This window comes from Eutrema salsugineum, unplaced genomic scaffold (assembly GCF_000478725.1).
Source record: "Eutrema salsugineum unplaced genomic scaffold, Eutsalg1_0 scaffold_2, whole genome shotgun sequence".
NCBI classification, from domain to species: Eukaryota; Viridiplantae; Streptophyta; class Magnoliopsida; order Brassicales; family Brassicaceae; genus Eutrema; species Eutrema salsugineum.
In genome coordinates, this window is record NW_006256829.1 from 12308334 (window position 1) to 12320210 (window position 11877).

Consider the following 11877-nt stretch of genomic DNA (forward strand, 5'->3'; position numbering starts at 1 on the left):
TATCGTCGGTTTGTTCATCACTTCAGCAATATAACTGCCCCCACTTACTGATTGTATGTGAGGCTCTACCTTTGTCTGGACCCCTGAAGCAAATACAGCATTTGAAACGATCAAACAGAAGTTGCTTTCAGCTCAGATTTTGGCTTTACCGGATTTTTCTGCAGTCTTTGAGCTTCATTCCGATGCATGTAAATTCGGTATAGGAGCCGTCCTTAGTCAACATGGTCGGCCAGTGGCGTTTTATAGTGAGAAGATAGCTGGTTCTAGAGCACGATACAGCACTTATGACATTGAATTTTATGCTATTGTTCAAGCTATAAAACATTGGCGACATTATCTTTATCATCAGGAGTTCGTTCTTTACACCGATCATGATGCCTTGAAACATTTGGGAAGTCAGGAAAAGATCTCTGCTCATCATGCCTCTTGGATTGCTTTCTTGCAGCAATTTACGTTTGTGATAAAGCATCAATCTGGCCGTACGAACAAGGTAGCAGATGCGTTAAGTCGTCGCCATTCGTTGCTGGCTTCTCTACATGTCTCGGTTCCGGGTTTCGCTGTCCTTGCTGATTTATATGCCGATGATCCTTTTTTTGGCCGTATCTGGTCCGCCTTGCAACAGGGTTTACACTCCGAGTATGTCCTTCATGATGGCTATATCTTTCGCGATAATCGGCTTTGCATTCCTTCGAGCAGTCTGCGTCTCCAGCTTATCACAGAATTGCATAGAGAAGGGCATGTTGGTCGTGACCGTACGATTGAACTGGTGGCTACATCTTATTTTTGGCCTTCTTTAAGACGAGACGTCGCTCGTTTTGTAGAACGCTGTGTTGTTTTTCACCTCTCCAAAGGACATGCTAGCAACAGTGGACTCTACATGCCTCTTCCGATACCTACGCAGCCTTGGACGGATATAAGCATGGATTTTATCTTGGGATTACCTCGTACTCAGCGCGGCTATGATTCCATGTTTGTGGTCGTCGATCGCTTTCAAAGATGGCTCATTTTCTTCCTTGTAAGAAGACAACTGATGCGGTGCAGGTGGCTTAATTGTTTTTCTGGGAAATCTATCGCATTCATGGCCTTCCTCTGTCTATTGTGTCTGATCGCGATTCTCGGTTCCTTAGTCACTTTTGGCGTTCTCTTTGGAAATTATTACGTACTAGCCTCGCTATGAGTTCTGCTTACCATCCTCAATCTGATGGCCAAACAGAGGTTACAAACAGTTCTTTGGGTGATATGTTACGGTGCTTAGTCGGAGACAACATCAAATCGTGGGATACTATTTTGTGCAAAGCTGAATTCGCCCACAATGACGCTGTTAATAGGAGTACGAAGTTCAGTCCTTTCAGTGTTGTTTATGGGTTTGTTCGCGAGGCCCTGTTGATCTTAGTGTGGTCCGGATATAAACGGCGATCATGGTCAGGCGATCGATTTTGTAGCTAACCTCTCATTCATTCACGCTCAAGTTCACAAGAACTTAAAGGGTGTCTTCTGCAAAGTACAAAGCCGATGCTGATCGTCATCGTCGAGACGTCCGTTTCAAGGTGGGAGATCAAGTTTGGGCAGTGCTAACAAAGGATCGCTTTCCCGCTGGTGAGTATAACAAACTCAAAGCAAGGAAGATTGGACCTTTAGAGATACTTGAGTGCATTAATGCAAATGCGTATCGCATCAAACTTCCTTCAAATGTTCGTTCTTCTGATGTTTTTAACGTGAAGCACCTGGTTCCGTTCATCGCAAATGATGATGTTGAAGATTCGAGGCCGAATCTTTTTCTACCCCGGGTGACCTGATGCAGCACACATTCATCTTTCGTTTAGGATTTGGTTTTAAGTTGATTTCCTTTTCTTTTAGAATTTCCTTTTCTCTAATTATGCAGTTTTCCTTTTCCAGTTTGCTTTACGTTTAACGACTTCTATTTAAAGGGTTGATGTCTCAGCTTGTGAGAACACATCTCATTATTATTAATTATCAAAGAAGCTTTTGCTCTCTTCTCTTGCTTTCGGCTAGAACAGAAGTTCTCAACGAATTCAAGACGCGTGTTTCGTTTGGGAATTCTTAGACTAAACAATCGAATCCACCTTCATATCGGTTACCCTATCAAAAAGTTTATTATATAAGCAAACAGTAACATTGAATGTATCCTTCTAACTCTATTGAATTATATATATAAACATGTTTCTGCAGGGCTACGATGTATTGATTAAAAAAAATTCCATGTAGATTTGAAAAGAAAAATGATTAGAAGATTAAAAAAAGGAACCTGCATGTTCAGAAATTTTAAAAGTTTAGAGACTTAGGAGAGATGATGTAAAGTAACATGATTGCATTATCGTGGCTTGCTCACAAACATTTCCTCCCCGTATGATATATATATATATATATATATCTTCCAAAAAAAAAAGTATACAAACGATTTAGTCAAGCAGATTAAAAGAGAAGAAAGTAGTTCACTATTTCGTCGAAGCTAGATTGTAATTCAATCAGGACTAATAAAAACTATTTGAGTCTTTCTATATTTTTTTTTTGTCTTTTACTCATCAAATTTAAGGGCGATTAAGTCAAACCGAGAAGAAGAGAAGAAATAAAAGCACCTCCATCAAAGGTTGATGGAGGATTTTGGGCCCAGTAACCTAGGTAAAAAACATTAAAAGAAAATGAAAAATGGCCCAATTTCTATCAACTCGTATGTTATATTGTAATTTGTAGAACCTATATGTTAATCGAAGTGGCTGTTTCTAATTGGCTTAAGGAGTTGAGAAATTGTAATGAGAAAATGGAATTATTCTTTTCTCCATCATTTTTTCCCCTGACCAATTTCTCAACCCAGAAACTTTCTCTCCTCTTCCCCGATATTTTCTCTTCTCTCATCTCGACGATTCTCCTCGTCGGCGAACACAGACTTCCGGGCAGCCATCGCCTACGGTCGAGTATCATCTCATCTGTCCAGGTTAGAGTGATTTGATTCTTTGTTTTTCGATTTGTCGTTGTTTAAAGCTTAGTCGAAATTAGGGTTTATGAAAATTGGGGAAAAAAGTTGAGTTCATCCAAAATCGAAACAAGCTGCTCTATCCAGTGTTAAAACGAAACAATCTGCTTCGTTGAGTGCCATATTCGATAAGTATTTATGTGTTTTTTCAATTTAATTTGAAACTGAAGTTAGGGTTCTTTCGAATTTGGAGGAAATTTGGGATTTTTTATTAGGGTTATTTGGGGGTTCTAATTATGATTATACCGTGTTCTCTGCGTTCATCGAAACCTATATATGTGGTAGACGAGTTGAATCCGAAATCAAAATTAGGGTTCTCTCGAAACTGGGGTATAATTTGGGGGTTTTGATTGCGATTTGAAATGGTGTTGTTTTGTTCATATATATGTTAAGTGACATGTCTGTTAGGCAATAAAGTCGATGTGTTTTTAACGAATTGGCCTTGTTTGTTGCTTGATGATATAGTCCATGATCTTACTCATATGCGTGTTGATAGTGATTGTATACGTAGGCTTATGAGTGTTGTAGGGTTTGTGTATTTACTCTTCTGCAGTTTGTATTGGTGTTGCTTGATGTTGGTGATATTGTTTGTGTACTTAGATATAAGCGTTTTGAATTGGATTGTTTGATGCTTGTTGTGATTGTTTGTTTATATAGTTTTATGTTTGATAATATAGATTATGTGATATTGGTTGCTGATATTGTTTCATCTATGTGGGTAGAATATGCCGATTAGCTATAGTGAAACATCATCCGAAGCTCCAGAGATGGACATGGGATGGGCTTATGCCGATGTTACGTACGGGATCCCTAACAAATGCTTTTGCGGAAAGCTGATGAAGCTTGAAACAAAACTTGAGGGCCGCAAGTATTACAGTTGTCCTGACTACATGATAGATGTAAGTTTTTGTGTGTTGTTCTTGTTATGTATTTGTGTCAAAAGGTAGTTTTATTCATGTCTTCATTCGTCATAGCTGACCGGTGCACACAAGGAAGTTTGGTGGGATGAAGCGGTCACCGAGCAAATCGATATCATTGAGAGACGGTTAGATGCTCAAAAGGAGCTCATTCTCAGTGAGAACATGCCATGGATCAATGCATCGGATCCAACGCATGAAGAACTACAGCAAGATTTAAGGCATCTCGAAGGTGAAGTCTCAATGCTGAAGCAGAACATTGGAAACCAAGGTGATCGCATTGTGATGTTGCTATTTTTTTGTGTCTTCGCTGCTTGTTCATACATGTTCAAGTAGTAGAACTGAGTAATGGTTTAGTTTGAGAACTGAGTAATGGTTTATGTTTTTGGAATCTTGATCACACGATCATTCTCAGATTCCTAATTTAATGGTTTGCTTTTGACACCTGTAATGTGATGTTGCTACTTATGTTTTCGGATTCTTTAGTAGAATGGTTTGCTTTTGACATTGACTTCGTTTTAATTTATTTTAGCAGTTTGTTAACATTACTTCTTTTAATTTTTTGTGAGGTTAACTTGGAGACCTTGAGAAAACTGGTTGAGTTGAGATCCAACTGATACTTACGTCCATAAAAGTAAAGGTCAGCCCTTCTCTAACTAGTGCTTAATTAGTATAGTTACTAGAACCAGTTAGTAAATATATTTTGGTGGTTTAGTATTGGTAGTTTGGTTTAGGTTATCCATAGTAATGAATGCTAGTTACCTTTGTTAGGTATACGTCTAATGTTTAATGTTTGATAGTTCTGGTTGTGGTGTGATAAATGTTTAAAGTAAAAGATTTAAAACTTAACTCAAAATACATCAATACACTTATTGCAGATAACCTTTTAAACTACTTCATCATTACAACCCTTCAAACCCTTAAATGAAAACTTCACTCATAATACATCAATACACTTATTGCAGATAACCTTTTTAAACTACTTCTTCATTACAACCCTTCACACCCTTAAATGAAAACTTCGATCATCTCTTCATAAACACTCGAAAAACTTCACACTTCTCTCATCTCTTCACACCTCTACAACACGTCAAACTTCTCTCATCTCTTCACATTTCTAAAAACTTAAAACTGTTTTCCTCTTTTTCAACTTCGAAACACTAAAAAATTCTAACAACAGCTATGGATTGTCAGAATTCATTCAGTCAAACCGAAGGCTTTGTCAACCTCCTCAGCAGTCAGCTTGTTCACGACCCATACTCTCCTTGTATTGAACTTGGATCATCACAGGTTCTTTTGTTTAGTACACAAGGTACCGATGGTCCAAGTTTAGGTGGCGATGATCGTAAGGTTAGAAGAGCATGGACTCCCAAGGAAGATCTAATCCTCATTAGTGCATGGCTTAACACTTCCAAAGACCCCATCGTTGCTAATGAACAGAAGGCCGGTTCGTTCTGGACCTGGATCCATCGTTTCTACAACTCAAGTCCTCTACTAGTCGACCTCCCCAAACGCGATATCAGTCATTGCAAGCAGCGCTGGGGAAGGATAAACGACCACGTCTGTAAGTTTGTAGGGTCATATGCGGCTGCTACGAATGAGAAGACATCAGGGCAAAATGAGAATGATGTGATGAAAGCCGCACACGAAATTTTCTTCAATGACTACCTCTTCAAGTTCAACCTCGATCACGCATGGAGAGAACTCCGCCACGACCAGAAGTGGTGTGCAACACCCGCGATGAAGGATGGTGGAAAGGGAAAGCGAAGGAAAGTGGAAGCGGGGACAGGTCAAAGCTCTATGCCTGAAAACGTCGGTGATGATGTCACGCAGGTTAGGCCACCAGGTGTGAAGGCATCAAAGAGGAAAGGGAAAAGTTCAACCAGTATGAAAAAAGAGAGTGAAGAGATTGTGGACTTGGGTAATGTGTGGAAAATCAAGCAAAAGGATTTAGCACTCAAAAAGGAGATTGTGAAGCATAAGGTACTAGATCGGCTACTAGCCAAAACTGAGCTGTCTGAAAATGAAACGGCACTTAAGAACAAACTTATCAATGAGCTGTTGTAGAACTTTGAATGAGTTCAGGTATCTGTCTTTGTTTATGTTTAGTAGCTGGTTTTAATGTGTTTCCCGGTTATAATGTGTTTTGTTAGTCTTAATGTGTTGTTTGTTTTTAGTAGCTATTTGAGTCTTCCTTGTATTATTTGTTTTTTATTTGGTATGATGTATTAGGGGTCCTTCCTATCATGGTTTAAATTTAATGAAGAAGGTTTTAATTTGTTCCCAGTCCTCTTTCAAACATGACTTTAAGTGGTGTGTTTTGCATCAAAGAGCAAAGGTTGGTGATGCATTTTCGACCATTCATACAAATATGTATTGGTTTTATTTGTATTGACAGGATATTTGTCGATGCAAGGAATACTTGGACACAAGCATTTTGCCTTACCTTTCCCATGACCAGAAGCAAACAAAATAGATGGGCCATGCGTTTTGTTTCATCCACTTGTATTGAGAGTATTTTGTAGTGCATTGTTAACCATATGTTTATTTGAGTTTTTTGTAAGCCACATATTGTAATGTTTGTATTTTATGTATATATACAAACGCATTATCTCATCGACCAAACATCTCTTCACCTAAAATTCTCTCATATATCTCTCTTCTTTCCACATACCAAAACTACTTTTTTTTTTCTCAGCTATCAAACACAACAATGGCATCTTCAAGCGACAATGAGCTAGACGAGTCATTTGATGAAGCTTTTGGTCAAATTTTAGATCAGAAATTTGATAACATGTTCAACAATATTCTGGAACGCCATGCAGCAAAGAAAAAAAAGAAGAAGCGAGCTTACATAGAAAGAGATCGCAAGCAAGGGCATCTCCAATTATGGAACGATTATTTCTCTGAAGATGCCACTTATCCGCCACAGATTTTTCGACGCCGTTTTAGAATGAACAGGGATCTGTTCCTGCGTATTGTTGACCGACTTTCTCAGGAAATTCCGGCTCCAACTGGTGATCATAATTAAGGAATGGAATGATGAGGAATGTGCTATTCCTCTCCATTCCTAAAATTTTTTACCATTTAAAAGGAATAACTATTACATGTCATTCCTCTTTATTCCTCTTCATTCCTGTTTTAAAATGGAATGATAGAACAAATATATTCCCTATCAAATTTATTAAGGAACGAGAGGAATGCAAAAAAAGAAAATTAATAAAAGTATATTATATATATTGTTCTATTCCTTCTCTACAATTTTATGGATACCATTTACTGTGACAATTTATTACATTTTTTCTCTACATTTATTCCTTCTAATTTGTTCCTATCCTTCTTTTTTATTCCTTTTCCCTATCATTCCTATTGTTCCCGAAATGGTCACAAGTTAGAGCCTCCATATGTTCAGTAGAGAAGAAACGGTCATGGAAGGCTTGGTCTATCTTGGCTACAAAAATGTACGGCTGCAATACGTATTATGGCATATGGTTGTGCCGCTGACGCGGTAGACGAGTACCTCCGTCTCTGTGAAAGTACTGCAATTCTATGTTTGGAAATTTCACAGATGGAATCATACAATTTTCGGAGATGAGTATCTGCAAAGACTCACACGAGAAGATCTGCAAAGGTTGTTCCATGACGGAGAGATGCGTGGATTTTCCGGAGAGTACCATGGGAATGGAAGAATTACCCTACAGCTTGGAAAGGCCAATATACTCGTGGTGCCGGAAAACCAACAATCGTCTTAGAGGATGCAGCATCACAAGATCTATGGATATGGCATGCTTTTTTTGGACCTCTAGGTACCTTAAATGATATTAACCTTCTCGAGAGATCACCTGTTTTTGATGACCTTTTACAAGGACGAGTACCAAAAGTGCAATACTCGGTCAACGGACACTGGTATCATTTACCGTACTACCTCACAGATGGTATATATCCTAAATGTGCTACATTTATCCAATCCATTCGACTTCCTCAAGATGAAAAAACGCGGTTGTTTGCTACAACTCAAGAATCTGTCCGGAAAGATGTCGAACGTGCATTTGGAGTGCTGCAAGCTCGATTTACAATTATAAAAAATCCAGCTCTCATATGGGATAAAGAAAAAATTGGAAAAATTATGAGAGCATCTATCATATTGCACAATATGATAGTAGAAAACGAGCGAGGTGGCTACAGTCTGTATAATACAAAAGACTTCGAACCCGAAGAAGGATCTAGCTCTTCACAAGTGGATATGACGTACTCTACGGATATGGCTTCAAATCTCGGCAATCCCATCGCCTCTTCGATCCTCATCCGGAATCAAATTCATGATAAACAAATACATGACCAATTGAAAGATGATTTAATTGAAAATATTTGGAACAACTTTGGATAGAGAGTTTAAGAAGTACAACGTTTTATTTAATATTTGTATGTTTCTATGTTTTAATGTTTGTATGTTTTTTATCATATGTAAGTTTTTAAAATTCAATGAAATAAACATTATTTCTTAATTTTTTGATCACAAAAAGACAAATAAAAAAATATCGAAAACAAAAAAAATTAAAAAATATATATTATTTTTAATATATAACAACCCAGTTATTAGTTCTCTAATAAAAGGGCAAAAGAAGAAGAGTATGTTAATTTTGTTTTAGTTGGAAATCAATTAATAAAATAATCATAACAACTTCAAGTGGAGGTTCTTTAATGGAGGTGCTCTAAGAGCAGCTCCAATGGTAGTATTAGGAGGGGTTCTAAATATGTTTTTGATTTTAAAAAAAGGTTTAAATGGTTTAATATGCTTGAGCCGTCTCTTATTTTAGAGATTGAAAAGTCTGGGTTGAGCCCCATACGTGGTGCAAAATGATAGGTAGCATGTTTTTTTTTTAATCAAAGCTTCTGATTGATATAGAGTCTTTCAAATGAAAATATTGTTGAGAATATTTTCTATCTTCTTTCTTCGACTTCAGTGGTATCAAAGTATCCAGAAAGGGGATTGATCTCTCTACCGGTGTTCGATCTTGGCGAGTCGATGGCGGCGGCGACACAAGCTTCTTCTCCTCCGGCGTTCTGCTTAGACTCCGGTGGATTCTTCTCATCGGAAACGATGGTCGCGGAGCTTCCTCCCATAAAAACGAGATCGATCCAAAGCTAAATTCACAGGTGGCGTCTCAGATGCTCTGTTCTCATCCCACTTGAGTCCTGTAAATCCCTTGTTCGGATGACACATCTAAGTTTGTAATTCACACATCTATGTGTTTTTTATAGAGGAACTGGGTGAGTTTGGAGTTGAGATCAAGCTTTCTCTCTTCCAGCTTGGGCTCAGTCCACAAATAATAGCATCCATAATTATGCAGGTTAAGATCTTCCCTTTGATGTAATGTGTTTGCCTGAATTTGTGGGTTCTTTATGTATTAAGATCATGATTGATGATATCAAGTGATCATGAAAATGTGTTGTGCCAGGTGCTTTGTCACGTTCTTCCATCCTTGGTGAAGCTGCGAAAGGAAGGCTTAGATGGTCACGAGAAGATCAAGAGTTACATGTGTGTTTAGTTTTTTTCTTCTTAAGCCGTGAGATGAATTCTTAACATGCAATTAATTTGTTTGTTGTAGCTCTTGTGACTTTTGTGTTTCATTAAACAACGTTATTACTAAATCGTTTGTTTTTTACCTTTATCTTTTTTAGATGGTGGCTATCGTTTCTCTTTGCTATAGTGGAAGCTGTAGTGGTGGCTTGCACTTCTCTCCAATATTCAGTTTTTGCAGCCACCTCTCAGTAAGTTATAGGATTACTCACGTTCAGAGTAAGATATAATATTGCTTATAAATTCCATTCATTTCGCCACAGCTGATGCTTAAGAAATCATGCTTATTCAGAGTCAAGCATGTAATGGTGACAGCATTTTTACTAGTCTGTGGTGCAATGTTTTGGGTTTCATTTTTGAGTTTGTGTTTTGGTCGTGATAGTTTTGTGGCAAGGTTTTTAATTTGTATTAATAAAATGTTTGTATTTGAAAACAAATTATAATTAAATTTTTTTTTAAGCCTTTTTTAAGATTCTACCATTAGACAATAAAACAATGAAAAAATTTATAAGAAGTTCTAATTCACTAAAGTGATAAAAAAATTATTAAAAAATAAATTAAATCTCCTCATTAGAGACCATTGTTGGAGGTGGTCTAAGGTGACAGTTTCATGGAAGTTATGTATTATGGGATTGCAACGAAAATTAAAGCAGCAAAATATAAAATACAATTGTCACAAAATATAAAAATACAAGATAGGATATTCTGAAAACTGATGGGACTACTATATATATATGTAGATAATAATTTTATCAAGACGTGGAGCTTTATCTTTATTTCTATGATTATTTTTATTATAGGGCGAGTATAATTTTTTCCTTTTTGGTTACTTGCTACATTTTTTTACGTAGTATTTTCGACTAACACTATGTTAAATCTTTAACCAAAAAAAAATCACTATGTTATATATGCGATATAATATGTCTTATCTCGTCAATATATATATATATATTTATATATATATATATACTGTTTTTATTATGTTTTTGCGGATAACAGTTGACGTTAATTATTTGAGAATAAAAGGATAATATTATCAATTTTCGAAGCTATACTATTTAAAGAAATTACAATCTAGCTTCGACGAAATATTTGTTCTGATTGAATTACAAATATTGTCATTTTTTAGTGTTTTATATAGTTCCAATATTTGTAGAACAAATTGAGAGAATTACAAAAAGCAAGAAATATACTCTATTACACTTTATAAACCTACGCTTCTCATAAACTAAAATGACTCTAACCTTATACTATAAAAACAAATAAACTTTTGTTGGTTACCATTTCACTTTTATCTTGTGATATTATACGTGTTATTTTTCTTGATAGCACGCAATATGTTTAACAAAAAATATGTTCTTATATACAATTTTATTTTTGTTCTCGTATAATTTATAATATCACTATTTTCGTCAAATAGCACATTATTTTACTAGATATTACATTGTTTTATTATATAATACAAATTCTCTTAAGTACAAAAATGTATTTTCACCGCAAAAAAAATCACATTGATTGGTATATCTGATAGTAAAGCATTATATTTAAGTAGCAGTGTGATGCTGAAACTGTATGCTCTTATTAGTGTACATAATTTAAGTGATTGGTAGAGTTGTGAGTAATTAAATATATTTTTTTGAAAAAAAAATATTTAATATATTAATTCATATGTGGTATATTATATTTATAATTTAAGTTTTTAAATTTTTTATATTTATCATATTTATTAAAATTTTACAATATCTAGTTACATAGTCACTAACTTAATCAAGTTACCCTAAAAAAATAACATCTCGGAAATTTTTGAGAGAAGATTCAAAATACCGGTAGTTTAAAACAATATTAATTCAAATAGTTTTTATGCATGGTTTAGGAACCGAAACTTAAAATGTGAATAAATTAAAACACGGTACAAACAATTTAAGTACCAGATTTTCACATTTAAAAAGCAATATTGATTCTTTTTTTTTTCCCTTTCACGAACCATTTTTCGTACAAGGCTGAACATGATGGACTATTTTCAACTGCATAGGCTGACCTTTGTCGGGGATTTATATCTTCAAGGCCTCAAGTGCTTGTTATAAATGTGTCATCATGAGCTTGGGGAGCTTTTGTTTAGAATGATTTTCAATGAGAGTCATTTAAATCTCAATCAACAAAACGATATCACCAAACTAACACAATTTGCATGATCAAATCTTATAAGATAGCATTCGAATATTTAAAATAAACACCACAAAATTATTAAAAAGGACAAAAAAAGGGAGACAATACATTCGTACATAAAATATGAAATTAAACACCAGAAAATTCTGCTCCATGGAGCTCAAACCGATCACCACCTCAAATTGATTCCTTTAAAAAGAAATCTTAAATAGTATGTCTGT

General features: G+C 35.8%; 1 protein-coding gene and 1 long non-coding RNA gene across 2 annotated transcripts; both read left to right on the forward strand.

The window, feature by feature from the left end:
• Positions 1–5091: 5091 nt before the first annotated feature.
• On the forward strand, positions 5092–5976 carry LOC112086506 (glutathione S-transferase T3-like). The gene has a single exon (XM_024155463.1). It carries the CDS (start codon positions 5092–5094, stop codon positions 5974–5976), a length of 885 nt encoding a protein of 294 aa, XP_024011231.1.
• A 3223-nt stretch (positions 5977–9199) lies between these two features.
• On the forward strand, positions 9200–9672 carry LOC112086844. The gene is made up of 3 exons (XR_002899696.1): positions 9200–9260; positions 9369–9448; positions 9592–9672. It is a non-coding gene; the product is annotated as an uncharacterized LOC112086844 (long non-coding RNA).
• Positions 9673–11877: the final 2205 nt, after the last annotated feature.

Excerpts from the sequence above, each read along its gene's own strand:
- LOC112086506 (XM_024155463.1), top strand. The coding sequence starts at position 5,092 with ATGGATTGTCAGAATTCATTCAGTCAAACCGAAGGCTTTGTCAACCTC.